The sequence below is a fragment of the Cervus canadensis genome, chromosome 3 (assembly GCF_019320065.1).
Source record: "Cervus canadensis isolate Bull #8, Minnesota chromosome 3, ASM1932006v1, whole genome shotgun sequence".
Taxonomy (NCBI): Eukaryota; Metazoa; Chordata; class Mammalia; order Artiodactyla; family Cervidae; genus Cervus; species Cervus canadensis.
The window spans coordinates 101,769,117-101,793,320 of record NC_057388.1 but is presented as its reverse complement, the minus strand read 5'-3'; the positions used below and the strand labels follow the sequence as shown (position 1 = coordinate 101,793,320).

The 24,204-nt window shown below is 38.6% G+C and overlaps 2 protein-coding genes across 2 annotated transcripts; both read right to left on the bottom strand.

Moving 5' to 3' along the window:
* Positions 1-3,940: 3,940 nt before the first annotated feature.
* Positions 3,941-4,873, bottom strand: LOC122437997 (olfactory receptor 2A1/2A42-like). Its single transcript, XM_043462463.1, has one exon. It carries the CDS (start codon positions 4,871-4,873, stop codon positions 3,941-3,943), a length of 933 nt encoding a protein of 310 aa, XP_043318398.1.
* A 14,955-nt stretch (positions 4,874-19,828) lies between these two features.
* Positions 19,829-20,763, bottom strand: LOC122437996 (olfactory receptor 13). Its single transcript, XM_043462462.1, has one exon. It carries the CDS (start codon positions 20,761-20,763, stop codon positions 19,831-19,833), a length of 933 nt encoding a protein of 310 aa, XP_043318397.1. The 3' UTR covers positions 19,829-19,830.
* Positions 20,764-24,204: the final 3,441 nt, after the last annotated feature.

Sequence of the window (24,204 nt, the reverse complement as noted above, 5' to 3'; positions counted from 1 at the left end):
GATTTAAGTCACATGTTTTATGGAGGTACATATCTTTTCTTGGATAGGAGTTTTGGCTAAATGATCATGTTTTATTTAGTCAATTACTGAGGGTCTACTATAAAACAGGACTGGTCTAGCCATTGAAGATGTAAATATCAGAAGGTCCTTTTCAGAAGAACGATTTGCAATTAATCTAGATTGTGTGTGCTCACTCAGTCGTGTCCAACTCTTTGCGATCCCCGGCCCAGCCACCAGTCTCATCTGCCTATGGGATTTTCCAGGCAAGAAGACTGGAGTGGGTTGCCATTTCCTTCTCCAGGGGGTCTTCCCAACCCAGGTATTGAACTTGCATCTCCTGCCTTAGCAGGCAGGTTCTTTACCACTGTGCCACCTACAGAAGATTAGATTGACTCAATTTGAATTCTGATTTCACTTTTTTATTTTTAGTGACAATGAGTATGTTAATTCTCTAAACTTCAATTTTTATAAATGAGAATACACTTAGTATTTACTTCACAATTTGTTGTGATAATTATAATCTAAAGATTTTAATACAGTGTTTGGTACACAGGCAGTACTAAATACATTTTAGCTATAATCATATTCTACATACTATGTTATGCAAATGAGAACAATTTTAAAATGCAAAAAAAAGTCAGAAGATAGTTTAACACTGAAAATTATGTGTAAGTAGTTAATTGATAAAGGCTCATAAATTCACATGAATGGCGCTTGTTGAGTACTCGCTCTATGCTAGGGAGTGTGCTAGTGTTGGTGAAAAGTGATAAGCAGGGTCCATTTCCTGCCCTTGGGGAGCTCTTCATCTTACAGGTGAAACATGATACATACCTGAGCAACATTCTATAAATACCACCCTTTTAACCATTGCGGGAATGCCACAAAATGAAATCTGGACTCCTTTGTCTTGGGAAAGGGCTCATTTTAGACAAAATACTATCAAGCATCCATCCTGCCTGTTCTCTGCTGGTGAGGAGCCAGGGAGAAACTGAGGCATCAGTCTTCTCTTGCATTGCTTCTCTTTCACTTCTCGGCTCATTTCCAGAGAACCGCCTCCATCTCTGACCCTTGGAGCCACAGTTCTTCCTTGTTACTACACCCACTATTCATATATCTCTTTGGAGTCAAGCTGCTTTCTTTAGCAAATGCAAGTCCTTGCTTTTGAAAGCCCAATGCCCTCACTGGTCTGAGTCACTTGCTTTGATCCAGCCTCTCGATTTTCCTGATTTTACCCATAGGTCTGCTCTAGAGAGTCCACTACCCAATGGTAATGATTATAGGGTCAAGAATCAGACTGCCTTACTACAATCCTGAACTGGATTGTCATTCGCTGTGAAGTGGGTGAGTTACTCAATCCCTCTGCCTCTGTTTCCTTATGTGTAAAGTGGGGATTGTCTCTTGCCTCAAAGGGTTATTTTGAGGATGAAATGAAATAATTCTTGTAAAGTGCAGTGCCTGGCCTGTAGTGAGAGAAACAGAGAGACAAAATCAGAGATGGAGAGAGAGAGAGAGAAAGACAGAGGGTGTTGATGTCTTTGTAATGACTTTTGATCTTAGCTGAACTAGGTCACCAATCTCAGTGAGAGTAGACTTAATTCTGACCTTCTTCGTGGTCTGCATTCCTCTAGAAGTCCAATGACTTTTGCAACTCTGTCCATAGGTTTTACTCTCCAGGACAACCGAACTCTCATAAACGGTCTCTGATCTTCCAGGCCGCCGAGAGCAAAGAGTAGCTCACTTTGCATACATGAGACAGTGCAGAAGATATCTTAGACTTCTTTATTGAATTACAGTGATATTGACCTATGACATTGTTATGGTTAAGTACACAAGGCTTGGTAGTCAGGCTGTCCAGGTAAAAGTCTGACACTATTTTTCTCGTCCATGCATACATAAAACAGACTGACAATAGGGCCCTCTTCCAGGATATGTTATGATGACTGAACAAGATGATCCATGTAAATGATCGATATAAGTATGGAGTCTACAGCACTGAGTGATTAATTCAAACCTTAACTCTTATTATAAAAACCCCCTTTGTTTCTACAGTCAGTAAGCACTGTTGCCCACACAGAGTAATTAAGAGCAGGGTTGAGAAGTTATTAAAGCCCAAATGAAGGCCACACCCTTATTCTACTGAACAACCCTTCTGTTCACTGTTACTGTGAAATTGACGAAGAGTCTGGAGGAAAGTGGCCATCCTTGCCTCAGGGCAAGTTATAAAGTGGATTTAAAAGTAACACCCTGAAAAAATTATGTCAAATATATGGGACTCAACTCTGACCATTTGGTTTGTAAAACAGAATTAATTACCACAAGGCAGAAGAGCCAGTCATACCATACTAGCCACTTATACTATCAGGTAAAATTTTCTATGAAATTACTATTGAAAACACACTAGAAAATAATATACACAGACAGTCTGTACATCTATATAACTTACATTCAACACACAACATTTTCTGGGAACAAAAAAAACAACAGAAATTATTTGTTTGTACCCATTATCCACCTAGTTTTATTCTTTTAGTAGCCACGAGCTAATCAGTTTACCCCCAAAGCTGTAAACAACATACTATTTCCACCCCATCAGCAAGCTTTTCCTTGATCTTTCCTGCTTTCTCCAAAATCAGTTCAGCTCAGTTTAGTCACTCAGTCGTGTTTGACTCTTTGCAACCCCATGGACTGCCACACGTCAGGCTTCCCTGTCCATCACTATCTCACAGAGCTTGCTCAAACTCATGTCCATCGCCTAGATGATGTGATCCAACCATCTCATCCTCTGTTGCCCCTTGCTCCTGCCTTCAATCTTTCCCAGCATCAGGGTCTTTTCCAAGGAGTCAGTTCTTCGCATCAGGTAGCCAAAGTATTGGAGTTTCAGCTTCAGCATCAGTCCTTCCAATGAATATTCAGGACTGATTTCCTTTAGGATTGACTAGTTGGATCTCCTTGCAGTACAATTCCTTTTGGATTGACTGGTTTGGATCTCCAAAATACCTTGTATTAATTATGTTCCTTCAATCAGCCTGCTTGTTAACTCCCTAATATGACTCAACAATTTTCATATGAGATTTTTCAACATTATGGAACACAACTAGCTAGACATCTCTGACTTATTCTTGAACAGGGGGAGTGCAATTTTTGAAAGTGGACAAGTGTGCTTTCAAGCTTTGAAGATCACTTCCCTTCATAACTTTCTTTTTTCTTCCAAATCTTGTGACCTATACAATTGGTGCGCTAATATAGTTAGGGCAGGAAAGTGGAAAGACTACATTCAATTTTGTAGACTCAGGAAATCAATTTAAATAAATGTTAATTTCAGAGATATTAAATTCAGAGCTATCAAAGAAAAAGATCATAGTATAATCCAAGCTATGGTTTTCCTAGTAGTCATGTACTGACGTGAGAGTTGGACCATAAAGAAGGTTGAGTGCCAAAGAACTGATGCTTTTGAAGTGTGTTGCTGGAGAAAACTCTTGAGAGTCCCTTGGGCTGCAAGGAGATCAAACCAGTAAATCCCAAAGGAAATCAACCCTGAATATTCACTGGAAGGACTGATGCTGAAGCTGAAGCTCCATACTTTGGCCACCTGATGTGAAGAGCTGACTCATTGGAAGACTCTGATGCTGGGAAAGACTGAGGACAGGAGAGGTGGGTGACAGAAGATGAGATGGTGGGATAGCATCACTGACTCAATGGACGTGAGTTTGAGCAAACTCTGGGAGATAGTGAAAGACAGGGAAGCCTGGAGTGCAGTTCATGGAATTCATGGGACCTGCCTAGTGACTGAACAATAACAATAAAGTCACATCTGATAGAAAAATCAATGAATGCAATATAGCTAAAACTTTTCCTTCAAAGGAAGAGGGAAGTCTTATTCTTGTGTCATCAAAGCACACATAAGAGAGCAGAGAACTTTTTTGGATTCAAATGTCACCAGTTAGAAATGACTCTCCTTGAACAGTGCTCTCCTCAGGGCACCCTTGACCTCTGCATTCCTCAGGCTGTAGATCAGCGGGTTCAGCATGGGGTTGAAAAGACTGTAAAACAGAAAAAGGATCTTCTGCTGCTCCTCAGGGTGGCGGGACTTGGGGGCCATGTACATGATGATGGCACTGCCAAAGAAGAGCCCGACCACACAGAGGTGGGAGGAGCAGGTGGAGAAGGCCTTTCCGCGGCCTTCACCTGATTGGATCCTTAGGATGGAGGCCAGGATGCGCATGTAGGAGAGAAGCACCAGGCCGAGGGGCCCCAGTAAGATAAACACACAGGCCGAGAAGATGACAACTTGGTTGAGCCTGGTGTCAGCACAGGCCAGCTTGAGGACAGACAGGATTTCACAGAAGAACTGGTTGATTTCATGAGGCCCACAGAAGGGCAGTCTCAGGGCGAGACCCACATGGACCAGGGCCAGAAGGGAGCCACATGTCCAGGAAGTCACCACCAGGCTGATGCTGACTCTCCAGCTCACAAGGACAGAATATCGGAGGGGGTGGCAGATGGCCACATACCGATCATAGGACATCACCACCAGGAGCAGACATTCTGTCAGAGCAAAAGTCAGAAAAAGAAAGGTCTGTATGATGCAGCCAGCAAAGGAGACGGGCTTGGCTGGACTCAGGAGGTTGACCAGCATCTGGGGCACCGTGTTGCAGGCGTAGGCCATGTCAACGATGGCCAGGTGTGAGAGGAAGAAGTACATGGGGGTGTGCAGTCTGGAGTCCAGTGAGATGAGCCCCAGGATGACCCCGTTCCCCATCAGGGTGAGGAGATAGAACAGGAAGAAGAGTCCAAAAAGGAATAAATGAATCCTTGGACCAAGACAAAATCCCAGTAGGATGAACTCTGTAACCATCGTCTGATTTTTCTCCATTTCACTATTAAGAGAGAACCAGGCAGTTATGTGACATCTATTTTATTTAATACTTCATATATTTTTGGTATATGGAAAACTATTAATAAACATCTTTAAGAACTCATTGATTTGCAAATAAGGAAAGAAAGAATAGAAAAGTTAGGGAAGGGTGAAAGGAAGGCAGAAGGAAGCAAAAAAGGAAAGAAAGACAGGATTTCTCTCTAAAGTTAAGTGTTCAATAGATTAAATTCTCAATCTAATATTCAATTTTACAGAAGAGAAATATGTATCAATACAGACTTACCTAGAGCCACTGACACTGTCCTGAAATTAAGAAATATCAAGCCAGATTACAAGAAAATAATCATGAAATATGGATTTTCTCAGAGCTACTTATGTCCAAATCAGTAGGAGAACTACTGGGTAGTAGAAAGAATCAGAAATGATTGGCATTTAAATCCCATGTTCACAGATTGGAAGAATTAGTATATGTTACCAAAAGCCGTAGATGAATTCAGTGCAGCCCCTATCAAAATTCCAATGGTATTTCTAACAGAACTAGAAAAATAATCCTAGATATTTAAGGAATCGCCAAAATCCCAGAATAGCCAAGGCAATCCTGAGAAAGAAGAACAAAGCTTAAGGCTTTCTACTTCTAGATCTCAAGCTATATTACAAAGTAACATTAGTCAAAACAGTACATTACTGGCATAAAAACAGAAACACAGACCAATTAAACAGGATTGAGGGCACAGATATAAATCCCTGCAAATATATTCAACTAATATTTAACAAGGGGGCCAAGAATACACAATGGAGAAAGGCCAGTCTTCAGTAAATGTGCAAATTGGATATTCATATATAAAAGAATGAAATTAGACTCCTATCTTACACCACTCACACAAATTAGCACAGAGTGGATTAAAGTCTTAAACATAAGAACTGAAACTACAAAGAAATAAATAAAACATAAAATAAAAGATCTTTGACATGGCTCTTGGCAATGAATTTTTTGACATGACATCTAAAGCAAAATAAAAAATAAGCAAGTGGAACTACCTCAAACCAAGACGGTTCTGCACAGCAAAAAAATGAAAGATGAATAGAATGAAAAGACAACATAAGGCATGGGAAAAGCTACTTTCAAACCATATATATTGAACAAGGGGTTAATATTCAAAATCTATATTAAAAAACTCCATACAACTCAGCAGCAAAAAAGCAAATAGTCCAATCTAAATGTGGATAAAGAATCTGAATGGACTTTTTCACAAAGAATACATACAGATAACCAACAGGTACCTGAAAAGTTATTCAGTTTCACTCAATATGAGACAAATTAAATCAATATCACAGTGACATATCACATCATGCCTGTTAGAATGGTTATGATCAAAAAGAGAAGAGATGACAAATGTTGACAAAGATGTGAAGGAAAGGGAACCCTTTTACACTGTTGGTGGAAGTGAAAATTGTTACAATTACTGTGAAAAACAATAGGAAGGTTTCCCTGAAAATAAAAATGGAATTACCATACGATCTAGCAATTTCTCCTGGGCATTTATCTGAAGGAAAAAAAAAAAAACCAAACCACTAACTCAAGAAGTATCTGTACCCCCATGCTCACATCAGCATTACTTACAATAGTCAAGACATGGAAACAGCCTAAGTGTTCTCCAACAGATGAGAGGATAAAGAAGTAGAGAGTGTTTGGCTGTGTATTCAGCCATAGAAAGAAGGGAATCCTGCCATTTGTGACATGAACTGACCTTGAGGGCATTCTGCTTAGGGAAATAAATGAGACAGAGAAAGACAAATACTGTATGATCTCATTTATATGTGGGAGCTAAAAACCAACCACCAAACTGATAGACAAGGGATTACATTTGTGGTTACCAGGATTGAAGGGTAGGTACGGAGGGGAAACTAGGTGAACATACTCAATAGGGACAAGCTTCTAGTTATAAGATAAATAGTTTCATTCTTTTACAAGTGGTTGACCAGTTTTCCCAGCACCACTTGTTAAAGAGGTTGTCTTTTTTCCATTGTATATCCTTGCCTCCTTTGTCAAAGATAAGGTGTCCATAGGCTCGTGGAGTTATCTCTGGGCTTTCTATTCTGTTCCATTGATCTATATTTCTGTCTTTGTGCCAGTACCATACTGTCTTGATGACTGTGGCTTTGCAGTAGAGTCTGAAGTCAGGCAGGTTGATTCCTCCACTTCCATTCTTCTTTCTCAAGATTACTTTGGCTATTCGAGGTTTTTTTGTATTTCCATACAAATTGTGAAATTATTTGTTCTAGTTCTGTGAAAAATACCGTTGGTAGCTTGATAGGGATTGCATTGAATCTATACACTGCTTTGGGTAGAATAGCCATTTTGACAATATTGATTCTTCCAATCCATGAACACGGTATGTTTCTCCATCTGTTTGTGTCCTCTTTGATTTCTTTCATTAGTGTTTTATAGTTTTCTATGTATAGGTCTTTTGTTTCTTTAGGTAGATGTACTCCTAAGTATTTTATTCTTTTTGTTGCAATGGTGAATGGTATTGTTTCCTTAATTTCTCTTTCTGTTTTCTCATTGTTAGTGTATAGGAATGCAAGGGATTTCTGTGTGTTAATTTTATATCCTGCAACTTTACTATATTCATTGATTAGCTCTAGTAATTTTCTGGTAGAGTCTTTAGGGTTTTCTATGTAGAGGATCATGTCATCTGCAAACAGCGAGAGATTCACTTCTTCTTTTCCTATCTGGATTCCTTTTACTTCTTTTTCTGCTCTGATTGCTGTGGCCAAAACTTCCAACACTATGTTGAACAGTAGTGGTGAGAGTGGGCACCCTTGTCTTGTTCCTGATTTCAGGGGAAATGCTTTCAATTTTTCACCATTGAGGGTGATGCTTGCTGTGGGTTTGTCATATATAGCTTTTATTATGTTGATGTATGTTCCTTCTATTCCTGCTTTCTGGAGAGTTTTAATCATAAATGAGTGTTGAATTTTGTCAAAGGCTTTCTCTGCATCTATTGAGGTAATCATATGGTTTTTATCTTTCAATTTGTTAATGTGGTGTATTACATTGATTGATTTGCGGATATTAAAGAATCCTTGCATTCCTGGGATAAAGCCCACTTGGTCATGGTGTATGATTTTTTTAATATGTTGTTGGATTCTGTTTGCTAGAATTTTGTTAAGGATTTTTGCATCTATGTTCATCAGTGATATTGGCCTGTAGTTTTCTTTTTTTGTGGCATCTTTGTCTGGTTTTGGAATTAGGGTGATGGTGACCTCATAGAATGAGTTTGGAAGTTTACCTTCTTCTGCAATTTTCTGGAAGAGTTTGAGTAAGATAGGTGTTAGCTCTTCTCTAAATTTTTGGTAGAATTCAGCTGTGAAGCCATCTGGTCCTGGGCTTTTGTTTGCTGGAAGATTTTTGATTACAGTTTCGATTTCCTTGCTTGTGATGGGTCTGTTAAGATCTTCTATTTCTTCCTGGTTCAGTTTTGGAAAGTTATACTTTTCTAAGAATTTGTCCATTTCATCCACTTTCTAACACCATACACAAAAATAAACTCAAAATGGATTAAAGATCTAAATGTAAGACCAGAAACTATAAAACTCCTAGGGGAGAACATAGGCAAAACACTCTCCGACATAAATCACAGCAAGATCCTCTGTGACCCACCTCCCAGAATATTGGAAATAAAAGGAAAAATAAACAAATGGGACCTAATGAAACTTAAAAGCTTTTGCACAACAAAGGAAACTATAAGTAAGGTGAAAAGACAGCCCTCAGATTGGGAGAAAATAATAGCAAATGAAGAAACAGACAAAGGATTAATCTCAAAAATATACAAGCAACTCCTGAAGCTCAATTCCAGAAAAATAAATGATCCAAACAAAAAATGGGCCAAAGAACTAAATAGACATTTCTCCAAAGAAGACACACAGATGGCTAACAAACACATGAAAAGATGCTCAACATCACTCATTATTAGAGAAATGCAAATCAAAACCACAATGAGGTACCATTACACACCAGTCAGGATGGCTGCTATCCAAAAGTCTACAAGCAATAAATGCTGGAGAGGGTGTGGAGAAAAGGGAACCCTCTTAACACTGTTGGTGGGAATGCAAACTAGTACAGCCGCTATGGAAAACAGTGTGGAGATTTCTTAAAAAACTGGAAATAGAACTGCCATATGACCCAGCAATCCCACTTCTGGGCATACACACTGAGGAAACCAGATCTGAAAGAGACACATGCACCCCAATGTTCATCGCAGCACTGTTTATTATAGCCAGGACATGGAAGCAACCTAGATGCCCATCAGCAGATGAATGGATAAGGAAGCTGTGGTACATAAACACCATGGAATATTACTCAGCCGTTAAAAAGAATTCATTTGAATCAGTCCTAATGAGATGGATGAAACTGGAGCCCCTTATACAGAGTGAAGAAAGCCAGAAAGATAAAGAACATTACAGCATACTAACACATATATATGGAATTTAGAAAGGTGATAACGATAACCCTATATGCAAAACAGAAAAAGAGACACAGAAATACAGAACAGACTTTTGAACTCTGTGGGAGAAGGTGAGGGTGGGATATTTCAAAGGAACAGCATGTATACTATCTATGGTGAAACAGATCACCAGCCCAGGTGGGATGCATGAGACAGGTGCTCGGGCCTGGTGCACTGGGAAGACCCAGAGGAATCGGGTGGAGAGGGAGGTGGGAGGGGGGATCGGGATGGGGAATACGTGTAAATCTATGGCTGATTCATATCAATGTATGACAAAACCCACTGAAATGTTGTGAAGTAATTAGCCTCCAACTAATAAAAAAAAAAATAAGATAAATAAGCACTAGTGACTATAGCTAACATAATGAATATAATTAACGTTACTCTAAGGTGTATTTAAAAGGTATAAGACAGTCAAAACCCTATGACTTCTAACCACAAGAAAAAAAACACAGTTTCTCTTTTTTCGGTTATCAACATGTGAGATGGATTTTTAAATTTATTTTTTAGTTTTTAAAATTAAAAAAATTATTTTATACTAGAGTACCTATTAACTATATGCTATGATAGATGTTTACTAGATTTATTGTGGTGATCATTTTACAGCATTTGTAACTTAAATCATTACAGTGTATACCTTAAATTTAGATAATACTATATATTAATGATATCTCAATAAAACTGGAAAACATTTTTTAAAAGAGAATTAGATTGATCATAGCCTAGAATCAGGAACTAGACCCATCTTGCTATTAATTCAATCCTCCATATTTGGGAAATGTTTTATATCTGAAATCCAAAACATATTACCATGTAAACAAAAAAAGCATAGTGACTGAAATCAGCAATAAGGATTAATACATACTTTATAAGTATCTAATAGAAACAATGATAAATTCAGCTTGCCTCTTGACAAATGGCAGCATTAGTATCTCAGTGGTAAGATATCTAGTCTATGAGTTTGTGATTTGGTAAATTAAACTTTGTTTTCTTACCTTGTATCTTGGATGATAGTTTCCTCAATCAACTATGTCAAAATTCAACATAATTTTTAGTGCAAACATTTGTCAGTGCCATTGCAAAAACAAGTAGCTTGAGGTTTAGCTACATTTTTAGGATTAGTGTGAAAAAAAGTGCTTTTTTGGCCACACCTAATTTACCTGTCCTCTATACCAGTGGAGATATCAACATGGATGTAAGAGACAGAATTGAATTTTCAGAGAGAAACTTGGAAACATATACCGAAGTGATGAGAATAACAAACTATAGGTAAAAACAAGATAATATCAAGAAACACGTGACTGATGAGTTTTGGGAATCTCCAGAAGTCCACGTAAGGTGCTTTGAAACAGTACTAGGGAGGCGGGGCAGAAAGATGCGATTGACCGCGAATGTAGTCACTTGAGTGAGTTCCTGTTAGAGAAAGAAAGACTGTGGGTGAAAGGAAGGAGCTGCTCCGTACAGAGCACAGACAGAGGTCAGAGAGGCCGCGCTGTCTGTGCATCTTACAGACCTTCAGGGAAAGGGAAGCCTGACCAGTTGACACAAGGACTCTACGCATCAGGCAATTCTATGTCCACAGTCTAGATGGATGGTTTGGATGACCAGCCTCATAATGCTCGTCAGTGAGATCCCTGACTAGCCCCTCCTCCTCTGATTTTGTGCTCACCAATTCACTGTTTAACTAAAGACTTAACACTTAAGAGAATGCTCAGTTGTGTCCAACTCTTCATGTCCCCATGGACTATCTGCCCATGGAATTCTCCAGGCCAGAATACTGGAGTGGGTAGCCTTTCCCTTCTCCAGGGAATCTTCCGAAACCAGGGATTGAATCCAGGTCTCCCACATTGCAGGCAGATTCTTTACCAGCTGAGCCACCAACGAAGAAGAGGAATGCATCACTCAGCAAAGTTGTTTGCTTATTATGCAATTGCAGTGCAAATTCTAAATGAAAACATTTAGATGTTCTGGCTTATGCATTATCCAATTGTGGTTTACATAGCGTGATGTAGTTCCTGAACACTTTTCAAAGCTGGATCTAAAAAGTGAGGACCAGACCCCGGACCAAGGTAACCTCACTAAAGTGAAACTCAGGGAAAGAAATGGATTCCTTCCTAACAACTACAGATGAGATGTCTCTTTCCTCCTCAGCATTATTCATAAGTTGTCAAATTGCCTGGACACAAAAGTAACCTAACTAATACAATAAAAAGTCCCTATATATTACCAGGGATTATTTGACCTTAGGTTAATATTAAACATTTCTGTGTTTAACAAACTTTCTATATTTTTTAAGCACATACAACATGTAAGAATATTTGACTGTGAAAGATCTACAATATATTTGAATCCATCTCCTCCTAAAATAGCAATTTCCTTTTCCAATTTTCCTTTATAGGAAAATACAAATGGAAGAAGAGATACAGTACAAATCATGATTTTTTTATACTGAAAGTGAAAGACAGATGAAAAAGGTCAGAATGCATGTATATTCTTTTAAGAACAGTAGCCATATTTATTTCAAATTAGATTTATTTTAAAGCACAGGAATACGCTTGTTCATTTTTATACCCCTGGCAGTTAATAAATAGTTGTTGAATGACAAAGTAATAAACATAAACAAATGAGTAAACATCTAAATTGTGATGTTCTTATCTCAGGTCTGGTGTCTTTTAAAATATATTCTACTATCACTATTTCAAGTTCAGCTCATTTGTCCCAAAGAAAGTATAGAAATTCACAAGAATTTCACCCCAGTGATTTGGACTAAAATAGGATTTTAAAATTTTAATAAGAATAACTAAAGAATTTATAAATTGTTTTAAGTAATTTTAGATACACTTCTTTAGTTTTCCTTATTTTTATTAGCTATCTACATATCTAATATTAGTTAAAAACAGTCAAATGGAATGCAAACAGATTCAACTTAAACTGCTGGTGGGGTTAAAGGGGAAGTATAGTTCCAAGCATACCTTATAAGCATAGTGATGTCTATTAATTCACATATGTCAGTTCCAGAGTTAAAAAATGGCAAATTATTATCTGGTTAATAAATAATCAGGCAACTCTACAGTCCTAAGGTAAATATTTAAGAAGGAAATAATTTTATATATAAATAAAACATCAGAACCTGATGAAACCTTTATCTTAAAAAGTAAATTTTGAAGCAACAGGGAGTTGGAAAGTTCTTTACTAAGTAGGCATGTGTGAAGAAGAACTCCTAAGATGATCACCCATGTTTATCCGTAGCTCAGTTGAACTGTAAGGGTGTTTACTAGCAAGTAATAAGGAAGAACTGAAAACTAATTCATCTTAGTGCTTATGTAGGGCTAAGCCAAGACTTCGCAAAGTTGTTGTATGAGGTAAGGACTGATAAGTGACTTTTCCCAGATACAAGAACTACTGCTGAGCATAGAGAACTGTCAGTTTCACATAATGAAAGGCTATTTGAGAATCTGTTAAAGGTTAATGATAATTGATCATGCTATTGAGTGCTTCCTATATACCAGGTACTGTGGAAGTACATAGTGAAGCAGGTTGATGGTTCTGGGCTCTGTGAAGACATGACTGTGAAAATATGCTTCAGGAGAAAGAGTGGGGATATATAGTAAAAATGTGCACATAAAATGGAAAAAGTGAGCACATCCTATGAAAAGAAAATGTAAAGAATTATTGACGATCTCATCCTTCTCCTTCCTTGCTATTCCACTTCTTAACCTCTTGGTCCTTTTCTTTACACAAAAACTTATCCTCCAACCTACAGAAAATATAAGTTACTCATACTTACTGAGTACATTCTAGCTGCCTGATAGTCTTTAATGCTACATTTAATGAAAGATAAATATAAGACATGGATTTAATGTCCATTTGGCTTCATGATGCACTGTAATAAATATGTTCTCATGGATTTAGTATATATTGTGACTATGCCTACCATAATATAAATGCATAATTTATACAATAACCAATATGCTGATAATCCTGAAATGCAACACCTTTCCATAATATACATATAATGGTTTCCTTCAGCTTGGAAAATTTCCAAATGTTCCATTTAAATCCCCAATACAGAAATTTCTTTCTTTTTTAGTGTTATCTTTTTCAAGTAAATCTTTATTGCATGGATATTTCTCCACCAATAACACAAAATTAACCAAATCCTAAACATCCTTGCATACTTTGTTTATAAAATGTGCATCTAATTACTCATACAGAATATGAATGATGAGCATGTATTTTTACCATTAACAGAGAATATTTATTTCTCTTTCTGCGACTTGTAGTGGTAACAATAATAGCTAATAATAATAATAAACTACATGCCACATCAGATCTAAGAGAAATAAATGGTAAAATAAAATAAGGCAACCTGGTTAGCGCCCCCATTTGGACTCGACCTCAGAAGAGGAAAGCATCTGCAGGCTGGAGGGGGTCCTGCCTTGGGGAGCTTCTATGGGAGCTGTAGAGCCCTCACCTCTGCTCCAGATTGGAAATGGGACCAGATCCTCAGAAAAGGAGGTTTATTCTCTGATGGGCTCAACCTCGCTGTAGCTCTTGAGGGTTCACTGGAAGGGTGGCTGTGACATGTAGCACAAGCCCAGCTCCCCTGGGGAGGGGAGACAAAGCAACTCTTCTTTTCTGTTTCCCTTCTCATCCCCACAGACAGCCCCAGGGCACCCCCCTGAGAAAACATCACTCCTTACCGTCCCTGAATACTTGGCATTATTTGGATTTCATGAGTCCTAGCACTGCTGTGGTTCTCAAATCTCCAGATGGTTCAGCTGAACCGTAAGGAAGCTGAACCAGTGTGACAAGGAATAAGCTCCCGGCATTAAGCTCTGTAGTTCAGCTTCTCCCCAGTGTGATCTGGGCCCCTTGTGTTGAGCAGAGGTGGGAGGAAAGCATCCTGAAAAAGCAGCTGATTCCCGGTAACAACTTACGGTGTTCAGATGCTGCAGAGAGCTGGTTATGGAGGCAGGGGATGGACTGGGGAGTCCAAAGGGACAGGTATCCCAAGGGACTTATTAGACGCCACCTAAGGGAGGGTTTTCTGAGAATCTCTAATCTCCATTCAGAGTCCAGTCCCTAAGAGAAGTGGAGGAAAGGACCCTCCCCAAGACAGCTTCCCTTAGCAATCTCCTGCCTCTTCTGGGGATGAGAGAATATTTTGTATCTCAGATGTTGTCATATTTATTTGAATTTTGCTGCATTCTTTTACTGAACATAAAGGAGTTAAAATGCTATTCTGGAAATTTCACATCAATCAATCAGGCAAGTTAAGAACTAATAAGTGCATTATAGTGTGATTCCTAACTTGCTGGGATCATGACATAAACTTGGGGGAAACTGGGCTCAGTTACCAAGTTTTGAGGATGTGTCCACCTGTGTTCCTACTCTATGGACCCACTGTGAGAAGAAACACACATTTTGGGGATACCAAAGCAGGCTTCTAATTGTGTGACATTCCAGGTGCATATTAGACAATCCGTAAATATTGGGACTTTTCTTTCTTTCTTTCAATGTTCTTGGCGACCTGCAAAAATGTGGAAATCAGGAAACCAACATATAAAAGAAAAACCAAAATATTGTGAAAACAATAGGTTAGGACATGGTTTCTAAGTTCATTTACCCTGGAGAAATGTGGAAATCAGGAAACTAATACATAAAAGAAAAACTAAAATACTGTGAAAACAATAGATTAGATTAGGACATAGTTTTCTATGTTCTTTTGGCCATTAAAAAAGTAAAAAATTTAACTAAGACAATAATAAATATAAATGTTTATGTTACCAAACAATCTGTAGGGAAATGCATCATCCCAAAATTACAATTTTTTTTCCCCTACATATCAAGGTGACATAGCTTTTAACTTGTGGACAACTTCTAAAGGTGATCAGAGTAACCATATACAAAACATAGATGTATACAAAGGAAAATAACATACATAATATAGTCACCTTTTAATTACAATAAATACGGTTTCAAATATTTTATTATCTGTCAGCATTGGGCACTTTATATAATCACTGATCTTAGGATCCTGATGCTGGGAAAGACTGAGGGTAGGAGAAGAAGGGGTCGACAGAGGATGAGATGGTTGGATGGCATAATCAACTCAATGGACATGAGTGTGAGCAAACTCTGGGAGAGGGTGAAGGACAGGGAAGCCCGGGACATTGCAGCTCATGGGATTGCAAAGAGTCACACACGACTTAGCAACTCAACAATGACATTAACCATTATGGTTATAGCAAGGTTCACTAGGATTTGAACATAATTTCCACTTGAAAGTAGAATAAATAAAAATCAATACATTGATAATATAAATACCTCCCAAATTATCTTAATAATTGGCTTGCAACTTAATGGCTTTTAAAAAACAACTAGTGACTTAATTGATAAAATAAATATCCAAGTCAAGGATGAACCTATCTTCAGAAAGTCATGAAAGTCTTGGGATTGTAACTTATGGAAAATTACAATTGTAAAATATTTTTATTAACAGTATTTCTGGAGTAATTATCTATTGAAAAATAAAAAGTTCAATGTTTCTTTTGGAATACTGAAAAATGGGAAATTAAAGAGGCAGAATTTGCTTACTGAGTACAGCTCAAGAAAGAGAAACTTTAGCTAGTAGTACTGGTTTCTGATTATGAGAATTGTGACCTATTTTGCAAAATTTATCCTAATTTTGGGCTTCCCTGGTAGCTCAGATGGTAAAGAATTTGCCTGCAATGCAGGAGATGAAGGTTCAATCCCTGGGTCGGGAAGATCTCCTGGAGAAGGGAACTGATACCTACTCTAGTATTCTTGCGTGGAGAATTACATCATATATGATAATCATGACAAAAATACATTACCAGGTGTGACAAGTTCTCAAATGCAAAGCAGACATGTTCAAACTATGACACTATTGTGCTCATTTCACATGCTAGCAAGGTAATGCTCAAAATACTTCAAGCTGGGCTTCAACAGTACATGAACCGAGAACTTCCAGATGTACAAGCTGGATTTAGAAATGGCAGAGGAAGCAGAGATCAAATTGCCAACATCTTTTGGATCACAGAAAAAGGAAGGGAATTCCAGGAAAACATCTACTTCTGCTTTATATTGACTACGCCAAAACCTTTGACTGTGTGGATTACAATAAACTGTGGGAAATTCTTGAAGAGATTTGAGTACCAGACTACTTGACCTTCCTCCTGAGAACTTATAGGCAGGTCAAGAATCAACAGTTAGAACCGGTTATGGAAAAATGGACAGGTTCCAAATTGGGAAAGAGGTACGTTAAGGCTGTATATTGTCACCCTGCTTATTAAACTTACATGCAGAGTACATCATGAGAAATGCCGGGCTGCATGAAGCACAAGTCAGAATCAAGATTGCTGGGAAAAATATCAGTAACCTCAGATATGCAGAAGGCACCACCCTAATGGCAGAACCAAAGAGAAACTAAAGAGCCTCTTGATGAAAGTGAAAGAAGAGAGTGAGAAAGCTTACTTAAAATTCAACCTTAAAAAAACTAAGATCATGGTATCTGGTCCCATCACTTCACGGCAAATAGATGGGGAAACAATGGAAACAGTGAGAGACTTTTTTTTCTTGGACTCCAAAATCACTGCAGATGGTGACTGCAGCAATGAAATTAAAAGAGCCTTTCTCCTTGGAAAAAAAGTTATGACCAACCTAGACAGTGTATTAAAAATCAGAGACATTACTTTGCTAACAAAGGTCTGTGTAGTCAAAGCTGTGGTTTTTCTAGTAGTCAGGTATGTATGTGAGAGTTGGTCTATAAAGAAAGCTGAGCACCAAAGAATTGATGCTTTAGGAACTGTAGTGTTGGAGAAGACTCTTGAGAGTCCCTGGGACTGAAAGGTGATCAAAGGAGTCAACCCGAAATGAAATCAGTCCTGAATATTCATTGGAAGGACTGACACTGAAACTGAAGCTCCAATACTTTGGACACCTGATTCCAAGAGCCGACTTGTTGAAAAGACCCTGATGCCGGGAGAGATTGAAGGCAGAAGAAGTGACGACAGTGGACAAGATGTATGGATGGCATCACTGACTCGGGAGACGGTGAAGGACAGAGAAGCTTGGTGTGGTGCAGTCCACTACATTGCAAAGAGTCAGACACGACTGAGCAACTGAACAACACTCTAATTTTAGAAAATACCCTTCAATGTTATTTAATTGCATTAGCTCTGACTCCAGGCTTTGAAGCATGTTTTGTTTTTTTATTCCTCACTCAGATTTTTTAAAGGAAAACTGAAAGATTTTGGATAATGAGTATAGGTAATTCTTTTCCTGAGAAGAAATATCTGTTGTTATAAAGGTTCAAATTGACATCCATGTTAAACATGATTATCTCATGAGTTATGTGAGGGTCAGTAAATCCTTCAGTGACCATAACCTCCCAGTGAAAAAGCCCCACATTGGATAAACACTAATGTTCTAATTATGATTTCACAGTCTAGTTCTAATTATGATCTCACAGTCTAATCATCAAAAATTCCCACAGATAGGGTTAATTAACCGTGTTAGAACACTATTTCCTGATTTAATTAAGTATAAAGTTCATTAAGGACTAAAGATTAACCCCATTAAACATTAAACAAGAACACTGACCCCCTTATTGAAATGATATTTGTTCGATAACATAAAACACTTTGATACAGTTAACTAATTTCTCTTAATCTCCCAAATGCTTAATTGTCCAGCAGAGCTTAACTCTACTAAAGCTTGACAGAATTTACTTCTTCAATCTACTCTAGAGTTTAACTTACAATGAAAACATTTCTGCTTAAAAGCCTTTACCTATCTCCAAGCTTTACCATTTTCCAAGTAGTTGGGACTTGAATATATTCCAAAATAACATTTAAAAATACATAATCTGCTCTGGGAGTTGGTGATGTCCAGGGAAGCCTGGCGTGTTATAGTCCATGCGTTGCAAAGAGTCGGACATGACCGAGTGACTGAACTGAACAGAATCTGCAAAAGATGCAATTTATTTTATATCCCTTAAAAATAGAGTTTTTTTTCCAGCAGTAGAAAACTCAGGTTAACAAACTTCTTAAAGTTTTGTCTCTCTGTGTATTTAGCCACAAAATATTGATACTTAAAAAATTTATTTATCATTTGGAGGAAATTTTTGTAACTGTGTAAATACCTCACTTAATTCTGTCTTTTGAGATTATAGTAATCTATATGGCATTCTACATAGGGTATCAGGAAATTTCTGTTTCTGTTGCTATCATTTGAGGTTTTTTCATTGTAAGAATAACCAGTGAGTAATAAATCATGTATTTTCCCTATTTTGTTTTGTTCTTAATCTCCAAAGGATCGACTAGCCTCTTGGGCATTCTATCTTTATTCATTTCCTTTTCAAGCATCATATTTATCCTGCACCTGTTCCTATGTTCCTATATTCTCTTATAGAACTTCTCCCACGTCTCTATTTTCTAAACACAACAATCAAACTTTTCTACAGCTTATACACTAGGTAGGTAATCAGCTTTGCAAATTCTTTCAGATTTCTTTGAGAAACTTGGTTTTCTCTTTAAATCCTTGAAAGAGAAAAATAGATTGATTTCATATAGTGGGTAAGTAGGAAAATGTATATAGAATAAATTTTTTAATCTCAAATTTAGAAGACTGTGAAACTGAATGAGGGCATTCCCTGAGATGTATTTTGGAATACTTGTCCAAGATGAACTAGAGGGTTGGATTTATCATTTCCAGATAATAGAGAAGAGCACTGTGTATTTAGACCTAATCCTCTTTACAGGATCACTGTGCAGAAACAAAAAATCATTTTGCTCGAGAAGATAGAGGAAGTGTTCACAATGAATCAATCAATATCAAGATTTCTGGTTCTAATAAATGGCTAATTAAATGTTATTTAAAAAATTTCATGTGACCAAGTAAGTTTGGAAAACACTGGCTAACAATTGGAATAGAATTCCTCTGTATTTACCATAGTAATTTTTACAGTTTTTACCATGATAGTATGAATTGTGAGCCCCCTAAAATGAATCATCTTATATGCAATAACTCTCAAACTCATTTGACCCCAGAGTTTATTTTTAAAGCCCTCTTCAAGAGCTGGAGATTCGAGGAAAACATTTTGGCAGATATGCGGCTGGAACATAGCTTAATGAAGAAATTATAAAGACTATTATTCTAGACCTGTGACTTCCAGATATTGGTCTATAACATTCAACAGCATCACAAATTGCTATTGGTAATATTTGGATAATGATAATATTTAAAGGTGCAGTTTTCTAAAATACTTCCCACATCTACTGAATCAGTGATCTAATGGTGGGTCAGGAGATTTACTTTATTTTTAATAAGCATCTCAGATAATCTTATGTGGGGTTGGGCTTGAGAGCTTTTGAAATAATATCCTCCTAGGTCATTGTCAACCCTGATGTGATCATCTTTTCATAAAACTCTCTTTATTCCCAGCACTTTCTTCATGGCATTCTTTACTTCTGAATTCTTAAGCGTATAGATAAGGGGATTGAGCATGGGATTGAAAAGGCTGTGAAACAGGAGAAGATATTTCTTCTGTTCCTTGGGGTTCCCATATCTGGGTCCAACATACATGATAATGGCTGTGCCATAAAAGAGTCCAACCACACAGAGGTGAGATGAGCAGGTGGAGAAGGCTTTTCTTTGCCCTTCCCCAGACTGGAGCCTAAGGATGGCACAGAGGATGCACATATATGAGATTATAATTGAGGAGAAGGGTCCCACTAGCACAGAAATTGCTCCAGCCAATACCATTATCTCATTGATGTGTGTATCTGCGCAAGCAAGTTTGAGAACAGCCATGATTTCACAGAAGAAATGATCGATTTTCTGGGTGATGCAGAAGGGTAAGGGTAAAAGTAACACTAGATGAACCAAAGACAGAAGGACTCCAATGGTCCAGGAAGTCACCACCAGCATGATGCAGACTCTCCAGTTCATGATGACTGAATACCGGAGGGGGTGGCAGATGGCCACATACCGATCATAGGACATCACCACCAGGAGCAGACATTCTGTGACAGCAAATGTCAGGAAAAGAAAGGTCTGCGTGATGCAGCCAGCAAAGGAGATGGGCTTGGCTGGACTCAGGAGGTTGACCAGCATCTGGGGCACCGTGCTGCAGGCATAGGCCATGTCAACGATGGCCAGGTGTGAGAGGAAGAAGTACATGGGGGTGTGCAGTCTGGAGTCCAGTGAGATGAGCCCCAGGATGACCCCATTCCCCAGCAGGGTGAGGACATAGAACAGGGAGAAGAGCCCAAAGAGGAGCATCTGAATCCTTGTATCAAGAGGAAATCCCAGGAGGATGAACTCAGTGACAGAGGTCATATTGTCTCCCATACCCCTACGACAGAAGGAACTGAGTTGATGTCCAGGGTTAAAGAGAAGTCTCTGAAAATAGACTTATGTCAACTTATACTTTTCTGTGGTGTAAAAATGTATTCAGAAACACCTGCAGTGAATTTTTCTGTTTTCAAATGAAAGTTTAAATAATTTATTTGATAATCCTACAATGCATACATATACATAAACACATATATACATATATTTTCTTTCTTAAGTTTTTAAGAGGCTAAATTTTCAAAATAAGTATGTTGCCACATGTTAATCAAATATATAGTTTTTGTTTCATTCAGTGAAATACCTCATATCACTGAAATAAATTCTATTCTTCTTGCTTATATTAAAGTTATCTCTATTTTTTCCAAGAAACTATGACACCTAACTGATATACAAGCTAAAGTCCTTAAGCTGCTATCCATTAATCCTGAGTTGGAAGGGTTTATCTAGGACAGCACGTTCTCTAGGTAGATATACCATTTTCCAAAATACACCATTAGGAATTAACCACTTACCTGCCTGTTGAGACACACTTTCCACTTCTTCATTTTAGTGGTTACCTCCACAATTAATAGTGCACAAAATCTCTGCTTGTTCAAGTATAAACACCCATTTTCAGACTATAATCTGTTCTTTCACATTTAACTTTTCACAATATTCAGATGAACATTTATACGAACGATTGAATAGATATATACTGTGCTGTTTATCTAAACACAAAAACAAAATCAGTAATTTCGTTAGACTAGGACTCATTATTGTTAAACACTCTAGAAATACTCTGTTTCAGACATTGACTCTACAGGTGGTTGAGAATAGCTAGAGGACTTCTGGGAGGGATGCTGAAAAGGGGTCTAAATTCCTCAAAAGACTGAACTAAATAATCTTTCTTACTCTAAGATTCCACAATTAGAATGCAAGTATAAACATAATATTGCCCCTCTTGCTTAAACTTTATTCTCATCTTTTATGCAAGATCATCTTGTCTTGGAGAGAGCAAGAATGAATAATAATTCTCAGTTTAAATGGTGATAGAACTATAAACACTTACAAATCATCCCATTTCCATTGTTACTCCTTTGTTACGATTCCAGTGATAACTGTCATATCCAGAAGGTTAAAAATAAATCATTTTATGTTTATTAAATTCCATTTTACCCACCACTGTTCTAAGGGTGGAGTTATCAATGACAGAAACTTTAAGCTCATACTCATGGCTCAGACTCTTGTTTTTGCAGATAAACATACAGCTATTTGTACGTTTATCCAAAAACTGGAAGAAAAGCTATGACCAACCTAGACAGAATAATAAAAAGCAGAGACATTAATTTGCCAACAAAGGTCTGTCTAGTCAAAGCTATGTTTTTTCCAGTAGTCATGTATGGATGTGAGAGTTGGATCATAAAGAAAGCTGAACACTGAAGAATTGATACTTTTGAACTGTGGTGTTGGAGAAGACTCTTGAGAGTCTCTTGGACTGCAAGGAGATCCAACCAGTCTATCCTAAGGGAAATCAGTCCCGAATATTCATTGGAAGGACTGATGCTGAAGCTGAAATTCCAATACTTTGGCTACCTGATGTGAAGAGCTGACTCATTTGAAAAGACCCTGATGCTGGGAAAGATGAAGGCGGGAGGAGAAGGGGACAAGAGAGGATGAGATGGTTGGATGGCATCACCAACTCAATGGACATGAGTTAGAGTCAATTCTGTGAGTTGGCGATGGACAGGGAAGCCTGGTGTGCTGCAGTCCATGGGGTCCCAAAGAGTTAAACATGACTGAGCAACTGAACCGAACTGAATCCAAAAACTGAATATTCTTCCATAAATATTTAAATATTTGACTTCTGTCTGTATGTGATACTTCAAGCCTAGTTTTCTTTTTTTAATAAAAAGGCATTGGCCTTTAAAAATGTTAAACATTTAGCAGAAAATCACACACTCTTCGCTCCTTACTTATACATAGCTAACAGTCAAAACTAACCATTCAGATACTGATTGTATTAACACATTGATATTTCCAGCAAAACTGGAACGTGAATGAAAATACACTTTTGCATGATATTGAAGAGTGACAGTAAAGCCTAACAGGCAATGAAAATGATGTTCAAATATATTTGACCAGAAATCACAAAGGCAATTAAGAAACTTGTGTGTCTAGAGATGAGTGTTGTATGGAGCCCACAATACCTTCATGCAGAAAAAGCAAACATACCTGGTGTGGCTAAATTTCCTGGTGATTCTGAAAGACTTGCTCCTCCTCTGAGGACTGTCGAGAAAGGATCTTGGTAATTCATGCTGCCCAAGAGAACAGCAGGCTTTATTCATTTATAATATCCACAGGGCTCCTTCCCAATTGTCACGAGGGCTTGTGTAGGGCACAGTAGGTCTCCCACCAGTGTGCTCCCTCTAGATACATACAGAAGCCAACCACTGTCCCCCTTCTGAGATGGAAGAGGACTTGTAGTCTCTGAGGAAACGAGAGAAATAGTGAGATCTTTAGAGGTTAAGAGCAGGTAGTACCTTCATAATGAAAAGAATACACACAGGGAGGAGCCAAGATGGTGGAGGAATAGGACAGGGAGACCACTTTCTCTCCTACAAATTCATCAAAAGAATAACTGAATGCAGAGCAAACTTCACAAAACAACTTCTGATCGCTAGCTGAGGTCATCAGCCCAGAAAAGCAACCCATTGTCTTCGAAAGGAGGTAGGACAAAATATAAAAGATAAAAAGAGAGACAAAAGAGCTAAGGACGGAGATTCATCCCGGAAAGGGAGTCTTAATAGAGGACGTTTCCAGACACCGGGAAACCCTCGCACTGCCAGGTCTGGGGGAAGCGTTTGAATCTCGGAGGGCAACCTGACTGGGAGGGGAACAATAAATAAAACCCACAGATTACGTGCCTAAAAGCAACTCCCAGCAGAAAAGTACCCAAGACGCCCGCATCCGCCACCAGCAAGTGGGGGCAGAACGGAGAGGAGCGGGCGGCATTGCTTAGGGTAGGGACCGGGCCTGAGTGCCCTGAGGGCAATCAGAGGGAGCTTTTGTGAATTACCAACTTAAACTGTGGGACAGCAAAAGAGAAAGAGAAACTTAACCGGTGGGAACACACTGCTGCCATTCGCAGAACAAAGGGACCGAGCGAGTCCAGAGAAGAGCTCGCAGGCTGTGGACTGGCCCAGCCCCGCCAGAGGAAGGAGGCAGGAGGCAGGGGGGAGGGGAAAGGGGCAGGCTCGGCCCCAAGGACCGCATCCCCTACCGCACTGCAAACAGGCCTCCAGTTTCTAATCAAAGACCTCCTGAGATTCTGGATGGTCGACCTCTGCCGGGAGGGTCGCAGCGAGACACAGGGCACAGGCACCCGACTGGCGCAGGCGGAAACTGAGGCTGGGACCGCGGAGGGGAGAAGGCGCTCCGCACCCGGGGAGAGTGCGCCCG